Source organism: Polypterus senegalus, chromosome 12, assembly GCF_016835505.1.
Source record: "Polypterus senegalus isolate Bchr_013 chromosome 12, ASM1683550v1, whole genome shotgun sequence".
In the NCBI taxonomy this organism is placed as follows: Eukaryota; Metazoa; Chordata; class Cladistia; order Polypteriformes; family Polypteridae; genus Polypterus; species Polypterus senegalus.
This window is the reverse complement of record NC_053165.1, coordinates 123,233,963-123,253,534: the sequence shown is the minus strand read 5'-3', so window position 1 is coordinate 123,253,534 and position 19,572 is coordinate 123,233,963. Positions and strand designations below refer to the sequence as shown.

Genomic DNA, 19,572 nt, shown 5'->3' with positions numbered 1-19,572 from the left:
GTAACAATCACATGAGTACCCAAAGTTTCCCAGTACAACATTGCCCAGAGCATCACACTGTGCCTCTGTTAGCTTGCCTTCTGCCCAAGGTAAATCCTGCTGCCTTATTGAGTAATATTTACTTACCATTTGTTTTAATCTTTACTGTTGCTTTATTTCTGTATGTGGCAGAAAACTAAATTTTCTCATGATAATGTGGCAGTTCAAGTCTTCCAATATAATTCAAAACATATAATTCCTATATAATAAAAAATACAAGAATCAACAGGAGTGCTCTGATGTCATTCGTTACTTTAATCTGCAACCAATTTACGCAAATGGCTATTTAAAAGCAGCCTGTTTTTCTTGCGCATTATCTCAAGTCTTCACCCATCAATTCATACATTCTGAAATCCTTTTAATTCACTTAACAAATCTACGGGAGGTATTTTCTGCATAATTTAAATGTGCTCTTGAAGTACAATACTCCTTCCAAACATTAGTTGGCAGTAGTAACACTTACTCGGGGAAAATGCGTCAGGTTATTACGATCACGTGGAAAAGAGTACTTCCGGTATTTCCCACTCGAAGTTGTGGTTTGGTGTTGGTGGAATTTGCTGTATACTTTCATACATACTTGTAGTTTTTCGGGTATCGTCTGGTGTTTTATTCAAGACAATCATGTCGGTGACCAATTCGCTAAATATTAAGCAGCCACCGATCCAATCGACGGCGGGAGCCGTACCTGTTCGCAATGAAAAGGTAATGAAACTTTTGTGTGGTTATGGAGGCCGTATCGTCAATGTTGGAGGTGATAGAGTAGTTGGATTGCTCTCTGAATGTTAGTCCATACGTCACGTAAATGAGCGCAGAATACCAACGATGCATATATTTGGTACAAACTTTGTTTGTGGGCTAGTGGTTGCAGGCACACTCTGTGGTGTTTAGTTCCAAAGAACAGGAGTTTTAGCACTGTGCTTGATATGCTTAGTGAGCATCACCGTGCCGCATGGATCCAGTGTCGTAGGGTTTTCCCTGTTCACTGATTTTATGGAATTCGCGAGTTCTTCATTTGGCAAACTAGAAAATACTTGTCAATACGCGAACCAGAACTGGATTACGCGGTTTGAGAATTTTATGTTACTTTTACTACTTTTACTATTAAAACAGTAAGGTGCTATCACCAAATCCACTGAAAAGCTTTCCCAACTTTGATGCATAAAGTGTAAATATTGTCATAGAAAACTTCTTAAATAAAAAGTCGTTGTATAAATGTATTAAAATAAAAATGCAGCTCGTTTTTAACAGATATAGTGTACCCCACCACACTGTACTGTTTTTGAAAGGCACTTACACTAAAAATGTGATTGCAGTACTCATTCACCTTGAATTTTCAGTTTCATCATATTACTAGACATTATATCACATGTATAATGACACCAAAGAACTTGAGATACTACTTTGAACCATGAAAGAAAAATATACATACAGTGGCCAAAAGTTTGGGCATCTTTGTTTAAAATGTCTTGTTACTGTGAATTGTTAGGGGAACAAAGATGAACTGATCACCAAAAGGCATAAACGTGACACATTTCTTTTCAGCATTTTATGCAAGATTAGTGTGTTGTTTTTGTTTTATACAATTGTACAGTGAAGAAAGGAAAGGAGCACCATACAAAAGTTTGGTTCAGCCCAAGATATGTGAGATTTCAGATAATTTTAACCAAGGTCTCAGACTTTAATTAGCTTGTTAGGGCTATGGCTTTTGTTCTCAGTCATTGTTAGTAAACTGCAGGTGATACAAAGTGTAAAGCTATACAAATTCTCTGAATTCTCAAACCTTGTCCAAACAATTAGTAGCTGTCTAGCCTCTGAAAAATAAATTAAGTGATGCTCATAAAGTAGGAGAAGGCAACAAGAAGAGAGCATAGCTTTTGCAGGTAACTGTTTTCTCAGTTTGTATTGTTATTAAGAAATGTCAAAAACAGGAAAAGTGGAGGTCAAATTGAGAGTTGGAAGACAAAACCTTCTGAAAGAGCTGCTTGTTGGATTGCTAGAAAGGCAAATAAAAACCTATGTTTGACTGCAAAAGACCTTCAGGGAGATTTAGCAGACTCTGAAGTGGTGGCGCACTGTTCTACTGTGCAGCAACTCCTGAATAAATATGAACTTCATGGTAGAGTCGGCAGAAGAAAACTTTTCCTGCATACTAGCCACAAAATTCAGCACCTGAAGTTTGTAAATAAACATCTAAACAAGCCTGATGCATTTTGGAAGCCAGACCTGTGAACCAATGAAGTCAAAATGGACATTCAATTTTGGCCACAGTGGGCAAAGGTGTGTTTTGAGTAAAAGGGTGCCACATTCCAGGAAAAGAACACTTCTCCAACTATTAAGCATGGGGGTGGATTGATCATGCTTTGGGCTTGGGTTGCAGTCAGTGACACAGGGAACATATCATGGGTAGAGGGAAGAATTGATTCAAATAAATACCAGCAAATTGTGGAAGCAAACATCACACCATCTGTTAAAAAGCTTGATACTAAAAAGATGATGGGTCCTATAACAATACAATGATACGAAACACACCTCAAAATCTACAATATTATACCTCAGGAGTCATAAGCTGACAGTTTTGTAATGGCCCTCAAAGTCCCCCAACCTAAGCGTCATTGAAAATCTGTGCATGTGAATGATGGAAGTAAAATGTAATCTTGCTTAAAATATTAAAGGTGCCTTCTTAAACTTCATGCCTTTTAGTGATCAGTTCACCTGTGCATGATAGCTTAGCACTTAGTCTTCCTGTACAACAACCTCTCGTCCCCTGGTTGGTGGTTTCCTCCTGACGGACCACATCACTTTTCATGCCATGTGGTTGTTTTTGTTTTGGTCCATATTTGTGTGAGAATTTGCACGCGAATGGAAAACGTATCCTTACCATGAGAAAAATAGTACCAGGAAAATTCAATAAAATGATTATTTCCATATTCCTCTTATTGTCATAAACCTGCATCAGAAACATGGAAAGCTTGGATTAATAATTGTCAAATATCTTGGCTTGAAAAATGAATGTATTTGGTAAGTTCTTAAGCTTTTCTTCTCTGCCCCATGCCCTTCATTATAAAGCGCCAATAAGTACAAGTTACTATCTTTAAATTTATGGAAAGTGCTTAAATTTAGAACACAATTTGCATATACACCATGTTTGTGAAGAAATAACTTCAACTTGAAAAATAAGACTATTATAATTGACAATATACAAGTATACAAGATATATACTGTATGTTACATTGATTTTTTTCCTCCATCCTTTCTTTATGTCATGACAAAAGTATCTATTTTTAATGTGAAATAACAACTTCTATGTATGGAAGAGCCAATCCTAACATTTCAAGCAAAATTTACATTGGTGCTTATTTATACAGAATAAGAATAGAATGCTAATTTTGCATAACTGCATTGATAATGGAAGATTTTATTTTTATTCACAATACATTGGCATGTTAATTTAATATTTTAAGCAGTGTTTAAAACTTTAATATATAAGGTGGAAAAATATGTTGTTCCAAAATAATTTTAGGGACTTTATGAAAGAAGAGGCAGAAAAATGTGTTTTGCACAGATTGCTAGTTAGTCTCAAACATATTAGAATATATGCACACAGCTCTAACATCATCATTAATTCGGGGATGATACAATGGTGGTAGGTCTCTTCAGTAATGGAGATGGATCAGCTTACAGAATGGAAATACAATGACTGTCGGAGTGGCGCAAGTGCACACAACTTGTATCTTACTGTGGACAAAACAAAAGATAGTTGTTGATTTCAAGAAGTCCCAAGCTGTGCACTCCCCACTGCACATCGAGAGTTTTGTGGTGGAACTGATCAAGAGCACCAAATCCCTTGGTGTGCACCAGGTAGCTGCCCTGTATAGCTAAGAAGATGCAGTAGTGTTTCCACCTCCTTCCGTGGCTATAGAAGGCAAGATTACCTCACCCCATTCTCACAACATTCTACAGGGGCACCATCAAGACCGTTTGAACCAGTACCTACACTGTCTGGTTTGGGAACTGCAGTGTCTCTGACTATAAGGTCTTACAATGCCCTCCATTGAAGTCATCTTTGTAAAGCTTATAGAATTGTGAAGGACTGCTCCCACTCCTCCCATGGTCTGTTTGTGCCACTTCCATCTGGCAGAAGGTACTGTCGCATCAGCAGAAATTCTACCAGATACTATCAATAGCTGCTACCCCCTGGCTTCTAAAAGGACACCTAGCCTAATTAAATGAGCCATTACTTCCTACTTTCTGTGTTTTGGGTCAATTAAGAAATTACAATAGTAAGTGTGGTAAAGCATCTCTCTATTATAATAAAAAAAATCCTGGAACGAGATGTGACTTTTTCAGAGAAATACTTTGTGCCAAGAGATTTAACCACGCCCAGGGCCGTAAAATAAAAGACAAAGAGTAGATGACAAAGCAGAACGTTGTAAAGAATTCAAAAACATTGGTGCGATACACATGCAGAGCAGGTTAGAGATAATGAAAGTGCTAAAATTTGAAAGTCTCAAAAAAATTATAGTAAAAATTGCATTAGCGTAAACAGATGGAAATTATTACTCGGTGAATAACAGAACAGCGAAAAGAGATTGAATATATTGTTTGATTAAAACTTAAAGTCGGAGACTTGTAGATTGTCTAATTCATGTTGCCATCAGGAAGAAGTAGTGTTTCTTCCCAATGAAGAGGCATATCCTCAAGAATTATAAGATTTGTTGTTTGGTGAATGTGAAATCCACATACGTGAGCAGCAGAGACAAGAAGTGAGTGGTGCATAGCGCGGAATGGGTTGGTTTGGTGGTACTGTCAAGCGAAGCCCCCTAGTTTTAATAAAAATTAATACTAATTAATACTAATACTAATTACACTAAAACTATCAATGTTGTTAGTAAAGTAAATTGTACAATGGAGAAAGTAGTATTTGTTGTTTCATTTATACCATTTAAATTTGCTTTAAAAAATTAGAATTCAAAAATGCAGTTTGTTCCATACAAATGATCACAAAATATAAGCATCTTTTAACAAGATATACCTATAGGCGTCTGCTGACATTAAACAAATATTATTTTAAAACCTATTGAATCTACAGTCCGCTCTTTGTGATGCAAAATTAATTTGCATAACTTTGTTTTAGCAATAACATAATTACAAAATGCCCTGCGTTGGGCTGGCACCCTACTCGGGGTTTGTTTCCAGCCTTGCGCCCTGTGTTGGCTGGGATTAGCTCCAGCAGATCCACGTGACCCTGTAGTTAGGATATAGTGGGTTGGATAATGGATGGATGGATAATTACTAAAACTTACAAATATATGATATATAGTACCTGCCAAATAATACAAAAAATACATGACACATGTTTTGCCCTACTTGACCTTGAAAGGCAGGTCAAAGAACATGGGAGTGTAAACCTCCATCCATCCATTATCCAACCCGCTATATCCTAACTACAGGGTCACGGGGGTCTGCTGGAGCCAATCCCAGCCAACAAAGTGTGTAAGGCAGGAAACAAACCCTGGGCAGGGCACCAGCCCACCACAGGGCACACATACACACACACACCAAGCACACACTAGGGACAATTTAGAATCACCAATGCACCTAACCTGCATGTCTTTGGACTGTGGGAGGAAACTGGAGTACCTGGAGGAAACCCATGCAGACAAGGGGAGAACATGCAAACTCCACGCAGAGAGGACCTGGGAATTTGAATGTGAATTTCCCCCTGGGATTAATAAAGTATCTATCTATCTATCTATCTATCTATCTATCTATCTATCTATCTATCTATCTATCTATCTATCTATCTATCTATCTATCTATCTATCTATCTATCTAAGTGAACCTGGGTCTCCTAACTGCGAGGCAGCAGCGCTATCCACTGTGCCACTGTGCCACCACTGAGTGTAAACCTTTCACAGACAAATCCCAGCGTATGTGAGTCTTCTTGTGGTATGCCACCTGGGCCCACATCAGTTGGCGTATCAGGCAAAAATTGGAGTTGAAGATACAATTGTGAACATTATGTTTTTTTATTTCTCCAGTGCAATCAATACCATCCAGCCATCCTTGTTAAGAAGTAAGCTCATAGATATGCAGGTGTCACCTTTTTCTTCACCCTGTACACCTCAAACTATAAATATAACAGCAGGTCATGTCACATGTAAAACATTCTGATGATTCTGCACTTATGGGGTGTATTGATAAAGGTGATGAGACAGAGTGTAGGAGTCAAGTGGAGACCATTGTTTCTTTGTGCATAGAGAATTGTCTGCAACTTAACTTCAGCAAAACCAAGGTCTTTCACCTCACCAAAGAGCTTCTATGACCAGTCACTATTCAGGGAGTGGATGTGGTGCACTGCTTAAGGTTCTTGGGAGTCCTGGGCAGGGTGCCAACCCACCGCAGGACACACACAAACACACCCACACACCAAGCACACACTAGGGCCAATGTAGAATCGCCAATCCACCTAACCTGCATGTCTTTGGATTGTGGGAGGAAACCGGAGCGCCCGGAGGAAACCCACGCGAGACACGGGAGAACATGCAAACTCCACGCAGGGAGGACCCGGAAGTGAACCTGGGTCTCCTAACTGAGGCTTATTACTACATGTTTTACAAAATACATTCCAATACATAGTGCAATGCAAATGTTAAAGCTGAGGTCTTAATTGATTACATAGATTTAAAATCGTCTTAGCACAGCAAATATCTGTATAATGCCACAATGTGACTGTAACAGCCAAGTCAAAAGTTTTTCTTTTTCTTTCTTTTTAGTTTTCTTTCTTTTTAGTCTGGTGACTCTTTGAGAAGGACTTGTTGTCTGTCAAAGATAGATAGATAGATAGATAGATAGATAGATAGATAGATAGATAGATAGATATTCACTATTTCCAAGGGGAAATTAATACTTTACAAAAACAGGGAATACTATTGTCATGAAAGGGTGTATGTGACGTCTTTGTTGGTGTGTAACAATCATAGTTAGATGTTATGTGTCAATGTAACAATCACATGAGTACCCAAAGTTTCCCAGTACAACATTGCCCAGAGCATCACACTGTGCCTCTGTTAGCTTGCCTTCTGCCCAAGGTAAATCCTGCTGCCTTATTGAGTAATATTTACTTACCATTTGTTTTAATCTTTACTGTTGCTTTATTTCTGTATGTGGCAGAAAACTAAATTTTCTCATGATAATGTGGCAGTTCAAGTCTTCCAATATAATTCAAAACATATAATTCCTATATAATAAAAAATACAAGAATCAACAGGAGTGCTCTGATGTCATTCGTTACTTTAATCTGCAACCAATTTACGCAAATGGCTATTTAAAAGCAGCCTGTTTTTCTTGCGCATTATCTCAAGTCTTCACCCATCAATTCATACATTCTGAAATCCTTTTAATTCACTTAACAAATCTACGGGAGGTATTTTCTGCATAATTTAAATGTGCTCTTGAAGTACAATACTCCTTCCAAACATTAGTTGGCAGTAGTAACACTTACTCGGGGAAAATGCGTCAGGTTATTACGATCACGTGGAAAAGAGTACTTCCGGTATTTCCCACTCGAAGTTGTGGTTTGGTGTTGGTGGAATTTGCTGTATACTTTCATACATACTTGTAGTTTTTCGGGTATCGTCTGGTGTTTTATTCAAGACAATCATGTCGGTGACCAATTCGCTAAATATTAAGCAGCCACCGATCCAATCGACGGCGGGAGCCGTACCTGTTCGCAATGAAAAAGGTAATGAAACTTTTGTGTGGTTATGGAGGCCGTATCGTCAATGTTGGAGGTGATAGAGTAGTTGGATTGCTCTCTGAATGTTAGTCCATACGTCACGTAAATGAGCGCAGAATACCAACGATGCATATATTTGGTACAAACTTTGTTTGTGGGCTAGTGGTTGCAGGCACACTCTGTGGTGTTTAGTTCCAAAGAACAGGAGTTTTAGCACTGTGCTTGATATGCTTAGTGAGCATCACCGTGCCGCATGGATCCAGTGTCGTAGGGTTTTCCCTGTTCACTGATTTTATGGAATTCGCGAGTTCTTCATTTGGCAAACTAGAAAATACTTGTCAATACGCGAACCAGAACTGGATTACGCGGTTTGAGAATTTTATGTTACTTTTACTACTTTTACTATTAAAACAGTAAGGTGCTATCACCAAATCCACTGAAAAGCTTTCCCAACTTTGATGCATAAAGTGTAAATATTGTCATAGAAAACTTCTTAAATAAAAAGTCGTTGTATAAATGTATTAAAATAAAAATGCAGCTCGTTTTTAACAGATATAGTGTACCCCACCACACTGTACTGTTTTTGAAAGGCACTTACACTAAAAATGTGATTGCAGTACTCATTCACCTTGAATTTTCAGTTTCATCATATTACTAGACATTATATCACATGTATAATGACACCAAAGAACTTGAGATACTACTTTGAACCATGAAAGAAAAATATACATACAGTGGCCAAAAGTTTGGGCATCTTTGTTTAAAATGTCTTGTTACTGTGAATTGTTAGGGGAACAAAGATGAACTGATCACCAAAAGGCATAAACGTGACACATTTCTTTTCAGCATTTTATGCAAGATTAGTGTGTTGTTTTTGTTTTATACAATTGTACAGTGAAGAAAGGAAAGGAGCACCATACAAAAGTTTGGTTCAGCCCAAGATATGTGAGATTTCAGATAATTTTAACCAAGGTCTCAGACTTTAATTAGCTTGTTAGGGCTATGGCTTTTGTTCTCAGTCATTGTTAGTAAACTGCAGGTGATACAAAGTGTAAAGCTATACAAATTCTCTGAATTCTCAAACCTTGTCCAAACAATTAGTAGCTGTCTAGCCTCTGAAAAATAAATTAAGTGATGCTCATAAAGTAGGAGAAGGCAACAAGAAGAGAGCATAGCTTTTGCAGGTAACTGTTTTCTCAGTTTGTATTGTTATTAAGAAATGTCAAAAAAACAGGAAAAGTGGAGGTCAAATTGAGAGTTGGAAGACAAAACCTTCTGAAAGAGCTGCTTGTTGGATTGCTAGAAAGGCAAATAAAAACCTATGTTTGACTGCAAAAGACCTTCAGGGAGATTTAGCAGACTCTGAAGTGGTGGCGCACTGTTCTACTGTGCAGCAACTCCTGAATAAATATGAACTTCATGGTAGAGTCGGCAGAAGAAAACTTTTCCTGCATACTAGCCACAAAATTCAGCACCTGAAGTTTGTAAATAAACATCTAAACAAGCCTGATGCATTTTGGAAGCCAGACCTGTGAACCAATGAAGTCAAAATGGACATTCAATTTTGGCCACAGTGGGCAAAGGTGTGTTTTGAGTAAAAAGGGTGCCACATTCCAGGAAAAGAACACTTCTCCAACTATTAAGCATGGGGGTGGATTGATCATGCTTTGGGCTTGGGTTGCAGTCAGTGACACAGGGAACATATCATGGGTAGAGGGAAGAATTGATTCAAATAAATACCAGCAAATTGTGGAAGCAAACATCACACCATCTGTTAAAAAGCTTGATACTAAAAAGATGATGGGTCCTATAACAATACAATGATACGAAACACACCTCAAAATCTACAATATTATACCTCAGGAGTCATAAGCTGACAGTTTTGTAATGGCCCTCAAAGTCCCCCAACCTAAACGTCATTGAAAATCTGTGCATGTGAATGATGGAAGTAAAAATGTAATCTTGCTTAAAATATTAAAGGTGCCTTCTTAAACTTCATGCCTTTTAGTGATCAGTTCACCTGTGCATGATAGCTTAGCACTTAGTCTTCCTGTACAACAACCTCTCGTCCCCTGGTTGGTGGTTTCCTCCTGACGGACCACATCACTTTTCATGCCATGTGGTTGTTTTTGTTTTGGTCCATATTTGTGTGAGAATTTGCACAAGCGAATGGAAAACGTATCCTTACCATGAGAAAAATAGTACCAGGAAAATTCAATAAAATGATTATTTCCATATTCCTCTTATTGTCATAAACCTGCATCAGAAACATGGAAAGCTTGGATTAATAATTGTCAAATATCTTGGCTTGAAAAATGAATGTATTTGGTAAGTTCTTAAGCTTTTCTTCTCTGCCCCATGCCCTTCATTATAAAGCGCCAATAAGTACAAGTTACTATCTTTAAATTTATGGAAAGTGCTTAAATTTAGAACACAATTTGCATATACACCATGTTTGTGAAGAAATAACTTCAACTTGAAAAATATCGAACCTGTCCTTTAAGTTTTTACGTATTTTTTTAAGCATTTCATTGTTTTTATTAAAATCAAATAACATTCTATGCAAGCAAGTCTTTAACAAAACTATGTTTGAAACAAATCAACCCCCAACCATGAGAAAGAGAGCTAGGCCAACAGAGTTAAGACTTTAAACTAGTAAAAATAAGTAAATAGATAAATTAGTATATTAATAAAAATAAATAGAATAAAAAGAGGGGAGAGAATTTTCAATAGTGTAGAAAAGGCAATTTGTTTGTCCTTCTCCACTTTAAGCTCATCTGGGAGTACACTAAACACAGCTGTTAATGGATTAGAAGGGATTGTGACACCAATGCCATCTGAAAGGCATTTAAAGATTTTGGTCCAAAATGATGTCAATTTGGTGAACGCCTAAAACATATGGCCCAATGAGTCTAGAACTTGATTGCGATGTTCACCGGTTGGATTTTGCACTGGAAACATTTTGGACAATTTTAAACGAGACAAATGTGCTCAATATATAATTTTAAGTTGAATAATTATATTCTTTGCACATATGGAGGCTGAATGAATTCTGTGCATTGCTACCTTCCACTCCTTTTCTGAGATTATGAGTTGGAGATCCTTTTCCCACTGTACTCTGGGATCTTTGAAAGGGAAGGACTTTAAAATGTTTTTATATATTACAGAGATGCTGTCTGATTCCTCAAGATTGATCAATATTATTTTTTTGTATTAAAATAATCTTAAATATTTTAATGAACAATGACTGAAGACTGAGATGGAAATGTACACGCCAGAGTGACAATTAAGCCTAAGAACAGGTGCATTTATTTAACAATGAAACATTGTACTCTGAGAATTAGCACCTTCCCACTGTTATCACCATAGGAAAGGACACACAAAGTAGCAGACACCAAATGATAGTTAGCCATGGCTATTCTTGTCCCCCATTGTCTTCTGCTTTCAGTTTTTGGTCTTTCCCTGTAATTCATTAAAAACCACTTATCTTTTGTTGAGGCTTTTATTTTAACCTTACTCCAAAGTCTCTTCTTGCATTCTTGGAACTTCCTGGGCTTTTAAGATGTGTTATGAATAATTCTGGGGTTTAGGGGATGTATTGAGTTTACTGTGTGACAGTCCTCTGTCAATCATGTATTCAGCTTCTTCATTAATCATGCATTCGACTCTGCCTATGTTCAGTCAATCTGCAGACTGCTTTAATATTAAAATAAAATATTTGCATTGCAATAAAATAATGTGTTGCAAGTTAATTTCTGCATCCAAGTAAGAATTTCACCCTATATAACTATAATCTAAAGTTACTGCATGTCAAAACCATCCAAATTTAAAATGAACCTTTTTGTTTTCTCAGTTAACATCAAACAGTATTCCAGCAATAGCTGCTCTTTTATCCTGCTTGAATGCCTTACTAGCCCATTAACTGTGAATCCTGACTGGATGTATGAAGAACTTGTTATATTTCCCTTTAAGAAAAATGAGAACATAAACAGTCTACATATCTTTGAAGCTGAGACCTCTCCACTCTGACAGTGTGACCCGCAATTGAAATGATTGCTTACTACAGATGTGGCAGGGACTGCTTTCTGTCTTCACGATGCTAGAGGACTGACAGAAGTCCAGTATTCAATGTTGTATAATTCCTCATTGTTATAATGTACTCTTGTTTTTGAATCAGTATCAGTGAAAGGTGTATCAATGTGTCGAGTACTATGGGCTCGTTTATGCTTCACGCTTAGAACGCGGATGCGCATGCATCATGGCTGCCCTGTGTTCCCAGCGTTCATTTGATGCGTCCTCTGAGCAGGTCCTCAAAATTTAACACGACGCGTGCTTGAGTTGCAGTACCAGCAAAAAGTCAGGGGGTGCAGTGTGATAAAAGTTGGAACATGACGTCAGTGTCTCTGTTTATTATCTACATGTGACAGAAAGCCGCTTTGTGGATCCTATGGGATCGATGTGCGTGCTTCGATGTTTGATGAATGGTTCGATGTGGTGAAGCAAAATGCCGACATACAGATGCAGTCATGGTCCTTTTATATTGAAGGATTGCGTATTCCCAATCGTATTGACACGATACATTTTAAAAGTCTCACATACCTTCTTTTGTGCCTTCTTTTTTTCTGGGTCTTCCTCCTGACCTGACAGCAGAGGCAAACAGCAATATGTAGATCACCACACAGAACACATTAAATGTATGATATTCCAACTCTATGCACATTTAGATTCCTTAGATTTATACTTGATATCACTTTCATGTTACATTTTACAGATAAATCGTTAATTTAGTTTAAATAATGAATACTGTTAATAATTACACACATGGGGGTGACACAATGGCAGAGTGGTAGTGTTGCTGTCTTGCAGTGACTCATGTCGCTGGTATTCCTTGCCTGGAGTTTACATGTTTTCCTGCTGGGTTTCCTCAGTGTGCTCTGGTTTCCATTCAAAGACATGCAGATTTGGTGACACTGAAATGACGCTAGTGTATGTGAGTGCTTGTATTCACCTTGCGATGAGGTGAAGCCCCGTCCAGGGATTGTTTCTGCTTTGTGCCCAATGGTTGCTGGAATGGACACATCACTGGATTGATAGATTTAATCATTAAACATCCTTTTCAGAGATATTGTGGTAAGGTGTCACAGAATTTAATGGGTGTTCCAGGCAATTCACAACACAGCAACGCCGAATTTGTTCTCACCGTGATAATATCCCTAACTGCCACCTGGTGGATTTCTCCAGATTTATGTAAAGTACACGCGCAAGTATAAACAGTACAATGTTTGTTTAGCAGGAGCATTCACTGGAGCATGTGTCGCGTGAAGTATAAACCTGGCCTATTTCTCATGTTCATGGCTCATGATAGCTGAAGTAACTTAGGCTTAATTGCTGTTCTCAGTAGTGTATGAGTATACCGTGTATATCATTAGAACTAATACAATATGATTGTAAATTTTGTGCTGTGCTGATTCCAATGGAGCTTGAACTGAAAATAAACCTGTCGATGCATTATTGTTGTCATGAAACAATGTTTCCATTCGACATGCTCTTCTAAGGATGCCACTCGTTAAATAAAGTGCAAGTGTGAAACACTTATTCTTCATTCCGTGCCCATCTTCATGTACAGTGATGTTTATGTTATGAGCTAGCAATTCTTCCAAGTACAGTCAGTCTGTCATGTTATATCCTAGTTCTTATTTTTCAGTCAGATTTTTAAATTCCCTGTTTCGACAAAAGATGTTTTTCATTTCCGTCATCTAATATGTAATGTCATACAATACATGATACAGGGCCATATTTCATATTAGCAGCTTTTTGTATCAAAGATTTGATAAAATAAAACCCTTTGTTTTGCCTGTTTAACATTTTCTGCTGAGCAGATTGTTGATCTGGACGCTAGGTACCTTTTGATGTCTTAAGATGTCATTCTGAAATATTCATTCTGAGTTGGTGATGCTGCCTTTTTGGCCACTGATTCATTACATTGGGGCCAGAGGACTCAAGACCAGATAAGTGATGACCAAATGATCTCCATAAACCAAGACTTTCCAAATTAGGTTTCGTTTAAAATTTTTAGGGTCCTAATGTCATTCTCCATATTTCTTTTATTCACTGTACATTTTTTGCTTGTTTAAATGCCAAAGGTTAGGTGCACATGCTACATTGGATGATGCCAAAGAAGCACATGTAGTACTTCTGGAAAAGTATTGTAAAAATGTGCTTGAATAAACTGCACTAAAATATTTTAATTTGCTTTAGTATTAGGTGATTTGTTTACTTTAGTGCTGATATAGACACACATTTTTTCCATGTCTTCGAAGATAAAGTTCTGTAAATTGTGGTGTAATAGGAAGAGATCCTCTTGGAAAATGAAAAACCTTTTCCTGCTCCAATTGTGGCTTACTGACTTTTCTGGAGGTCTGATGTGAGGCTTAAATCTGCCCTGTTTTATTCTTGTGGTGCTCTTGCCAGAAGGGGCAACTCTTTACAGTGGTTTGAATAAATCATGAATCTCTAAGGAGATTCCTCAGCTAAACATATTTCTGCATTCACCTGTAGGTGAGATTTCGATGGAGAAGGTTAAAGTGAAGCGCTATGTCTCTGGAAAGCGCCCTGATTATGCTCCAATGGAGTCTTCAGATGAAGAGGAAGATGACTTCCAGTTTATGAAGAAAGGGAAAGAGGCTGAACCTGAGGCTGAAGTGGAGGAGGAAGAGGTCTCAGATCCTCGTCTTAAGCGTCTACTTAACCGTGTTAATGAAGATGTGGAGGAAAGGTATGAGGAAGAAACCAGATTTGGCACTTTTTAGCCAAATTAATTTGGGAAGTTTATACATTTTCTCGAGCTGAGAATGCATATGTGGGGACAACTCGCTACAAATGTTGTAGTGAATAGTAACACAATCTGCTGCTGAAAAAACTACGCCCACAGCATTTAGTTCTCATTCATATTTTATAGTTCCTCTTTTTGCAAGAGTACCTTCCAATTTGTTCAATTTAACATTGACTCCAACCATATCATTGTAACTGTGAGCCAACATACAGCCCATGACAATGCACAGTTCATATTTACCACTAGCCCAGTGATGTCTACAAATGCCAAAGTATAATTTAGTTTTGCAAAATGATTTTTCCTTACAATAGGTTATTTTTTTACAGGTGTATTGTGTCTCTGTAAACGTGACATGCATTTATTTTTCCCAGGTATTTTTTGGTATTTTTCAGCCATAGAAGTTTTATACATCATAACCACAGACTTGCTGCTGTTTGGACCATGTTGTCAAGTTCTCCATTGTTCTTTGCTGTTTAATGCTTGCCCATTTTCTGAGTACTGCCTTAATGAGGTATTGGATTAATTAAGAAATGTCACACTCGGTCAACTGTCTAGTTGTCCCCACCCTCATTTAAGCCAGACTTGCTGATAGCTATCTCCAAATGTGCTGTATATATTATATATATGCTCTGAAAGACTATGATATAAAAATGATGAATACATACATAAACATTGGTGTAATGCATATTATAATTTATGTACCTATGTAGGTTAGCAAGACACAGGCAAATTGCAGAACCAGAAGTGGTTGTGGAGAGTGGCTCTGAGTCAGAAGAAGGAGGTTGGCATCCAGACCGAGAAGATAGTAGTGAGGAAGAGGAAGAAGAGGAGGTGGATGATGAGGTAAGAAGTGGATATATAAAACTGTTATAATTTAAGTAATGTAAACACAATAGTTGTACAGAAAATGACTCAAGTATAGAATGCTAAAATGCAATATTGTGTATTTGGTATGTTTTTCACTACATGTATTTTTGCTGGAAGTTTGAAAGCTTACCTTTTTACTTGGTAAAACTTTTCATATTTCTGAAGAACAGTATTTTTTTTTGTATTTTAAAACAACCTTGTTTTTGTCTGTCTTTAATTTTGGAAAAATTGTATTTGTCTGATTTTTGTGAACACATTACTTGATACTTCAGTATTGTATCTTTGTGGATGATAGAATGTTGCTTACCTAGTTGTTACTGCTGCAGAAAATTCAAGTGAGATTAATATATTTGAATACTCGTTTATTTAGGCTCACTTATTCTTTATTAAAATATATATGTTTGCCCTCATCCAAAGGAAATTGAACGGCGACGTGCAATGATGCGCCAGCGTGCACAGGAAAGAAAGAATGAAGAACTGGAAATAATGGAAGTAGAGGAAGAGGGCAAGTCTGGAGATGAATCTGAATCAGAGTCTGAGTATGAGGAGTACACAGATAGTGAGGATGAAACTGAGCCCCGTCTAAAGCCAGTGTTTATCAGAAAGTAAGCAAGTAGTTCTTTTTCATTTAACTTGGAATTTATGTTATGTATGCACAGATACTATAGATTTAAGTTGAATTGGCTAAACCACCTCTGTATAAAACGTAAAGTAAAATAAAAAATAGGGGTGAGGTACTCACAAGCAATGATTAACTTTTAGAGTTCTATCTTCATATCTAAAAGAGGATTGTGGATTTAAGTTACATTTTTCCACAAGGTCTCCATCATCAAAGTTGTTTTGGGCATAATTTAACTGCAGGAAAGAGCTGGAATTGTCACTTGTAAGGTACCACTCATTTATTAGAATGGAGTAAATTTCTAGTGTGTGTGTGTTTTTTTTTTAAGTTGGATGAATGTGATGATGTGGGTTCTCTTCCATGCTGTCCTTGTCCATTTGGGAACCCTGAACCTAACACCGTCAATAATGTCACCGAGTTGAGCTGACAAATGGGGACAAATCTCTCAAAGCCAGGGGATATATTCCAAAAGTGAAAAAGTGCTTAATTAAAAACAATCAAAAACAAAAAGTGCAGTGCTTCAAGTTCCATAAATAAATCCATAAAAACAAGTGTCCAGTGGGGTTAAAAAAAAACAACAATAAATAAACCCTTTAAAATCTGAGGTTAAAAATGTAGAAGTTAAAAAAAAAACTTAAAAAAAAATGCAGTCTCTCACTCCCATGTTATTCTCTGGCCCACCTCCATCACTCTCTCCTCGGCTCACCATTACTCGCAGCCGCGGAGACCCAACAGCCACGAGCTCCTTCTGTCAACCTCCGTCTTGGCCTCGAAATGGACGTCACTGCCAGACCGACGAGGTTGGCTCTCCTCCCGTGGTCTTTTGCACACCCGTAGTCGCTCCTCAGATCCAACGGGATGACACCTCTCCTGCTCACCCCACTCGCTAGTTGTCACTAGGGCAAACTAGCCCCAGAGCGCATTGGCCAAACACTCCTTAGCGGGGCCCCAGCTTGTGGTGTCTCCTTTATAGGTCGCCAGATCCTCCCACCTAGACTGACTATTCCCGACTTTTAACCTCATTTTTACTTGCTCAATCTCTCTTTTTTCATGATTTATCCCAAGCCCCCACCCACCCCCCTCCCTGTGTACCTACGTTTTTATATACATACAACTCTACCTCCGTGGGCACAGCGTCTTAATTACACACCGCAGGAAGCCAATGAGGCAAACAAGAACGACCGCACCCACACGTGCAGGTGTGACTCGCTCCAATCACCACATTAATTCCCCGCGGTCGTGCAATTGCGCCCACTGAGAATGACACGGCTATACGGATTTAAAAACCCGACCTTTTTTTTTCAGAAGCCGTGGACCCGCTATACCACAATGAAGCTTAGACATTAGGATGATGTTTAGTATACATATGTTTTTTGTTTTCCACAGTCATGGAAAACCACGTATGTATTAACGTATTACCAAAATGTGCATTGTTAAGTAAGGAGATATACATACACTGGGTACGGAAAGTATTCAGACCCCCTTCAATTTTTCACTCTTTGTTATATTGCAGCCATTTGCTAAAATCATTTAAATTAATTTTTTTTCCTCATTAATGTACACACAGCACCCCATATTGACAGACAAAAAAAAAGAATTTTTGAAATTGTTGCAGATTTATTAAAAAAGAAAAACTGAAATATCACATGGTCCTAAGTATTCAGACCCTTTGCTGTGACACTCATATATTTAACTCGGGTGCTTTCCATTTCTTCTGATCATCCTTGAGATCACCTTCATTTGAGTCCAGCTGTGTTTGATTATACTGATTGGACTTGATTAGGAAAGCCACACACCTGTCTATATAAGACCTTACAGCTCACAATGCATGTCAGAGCAAATGAGAATTATGAGGTCAAAGAAACTGCCTGAAGAGCTCAGAGACAGAATTGTGGCAAGGCACAGATCTGGCCAAGGTTAAAAAAAAATTTCTGCTGCACTTAAGGTTCTTAAGAGCACAGTGGCCTCCATAATCCTTAAATGGAAGGCGTTTGGGACGACCAGAACCCTTCCTAGAGCTGGCCATCCGGCCAACCTGAGCTACCGGGGGAGAAGAGCCTTGGTGAGAGAGGTAAAGAAGAACCCAAAGATCACTTTGGCTGAGCTCCAGAGATGCAGTCAGGAGATAGGAGAAAGTTGTAGAAAGTCAACCATCACTGCAGCCCTCCACCAGTCACGGCTTTATGGCAGAGTGGCCTGTCGGAAGCCTCTCCTCAGTGCCTGACACATGACAGCCCGCATGGAGTTTGCTAAAAGACACCTGAAGGACTCTGAGATGGTGAGAAATAAGATTCTCTGGTCTGATGAGACCAAGATAGAACTTTTTGGCCTTAATTCTAAGTGGTATGTGTGGAGACAACCAGGCACTGCTCATCAGTTGTCCAATACAGTCCCCACAGTGAAGCATGGCGGTGGCAGCATCATGCTGTGGGGGTGTTTTTCAGCTGCAGGGACAGTACGACTGGTTGCAATCGAGGAAAGATGAATGTGGCCAAGTACAGGGATATCCTGGACAAAAACCTTCTCCAGAGTGCTAAGGACCTCAGTCTGGCCCGAAGGTTTACCTTCCAAAAAGACAATGACCCTAAGCACACAGCTAAAATAACGAAGGAGTGGCTTCACAACAACTCTGTGACTGTTATTGAATGGCCCAGCCAGAGCCCTGACTTAAACCCAATTGAGCATCCCTGGAGAGACCTAAAAATGGCTGTCCACCAACGTTTACCATCCAACCTGACAGAACTGGAGAGGATCTGCAAGGAGGAATGGCAGAGGATACCCAAATTCAGGTGTGAAAAACTTGTTGCATCTTTCCCAAGAAGACTCATGGCTGTATTAGCTCAAAAGGGTGCTTCTACTAAATACTGAGCAAAGGGTCTGAATACTTAGGACCATGAAATATTTCAGTTTTTCTTTTTTAATAAATCTGCAACAATTTAAAAAATTATTTTTTTGTCTGTCAATATGGGGTGCTGTGTGTACATTAATGAGGAAAAAATTAATTTAAATGATTTTAGCAAATGGCTGCAATATAACAAAGAGTGAAAAATTGAAGGGGGTCTGAATACTTTCCGTACCCACTGTATATGTATGTGCGTGATATTTAAAAAAAAATATATATATATATATATATATATATATATATATATATATATATATATATATATATATATAAATTATCTCTATATTATTAAAAAACACTTGTGACAAGATTTTTTCCCTGGGGATGAGATGTGATCTTTTGAAGAGAGGCAGGCACTTTCAGGTCCCACGAGACAGTCAAGTGACATCATACTTCAGATGTAAGTCCAATAATACACATGCAGAGCGGGTTAGAGATAATGGAAGTTGGGATAATCAAAAGTCTCCAAGAATGAGAGTAAAGATCACATTAGCGCAAACAATCAGAAAATATTACCTTGGTTTGACAGCGAAAAGAGATTGAATATATAGGTGCTGTACAGGCTTTTAAACGTT

General features: G+C 38.1%; 1 protein-coding gene across 1 annotated transcript in view; it reads left to right on the top strand.

Annotated features, from left to right (window-relative positions):
- The first annotated feature begins 7,588 nt into the window (after window positions 1-7,588).
- The window catches only part of mfap1 (microfibril associated protein 1), a 31,319-nt gene continuing 19,335 nt past the window's right edge, over window positions 7,589-19,572 (top strand). Inside the window, exons 1-4 of the mRNA XM_039773356.1 lie at window positions 7,589-7,783; window positions 14,336-14,552; window positions 15,320-15,452; window positions 15,894-16,081. Coding sequence (XP_039629290.1) covers window positions 7,702-7,783; window positions 14,336-14,552; window positions 15,320-15,452; window positions 15,894-16,081 — 620 coding nt within the window. The 5' untranslated portion in view covers window positions 7,589-7,701. The remainder of the gene's footprint in view (window positions 7,784-14,335; window positions 14,553-15,319; window positions 15,453-15,893; window positions 16,082-19,572) is intronic.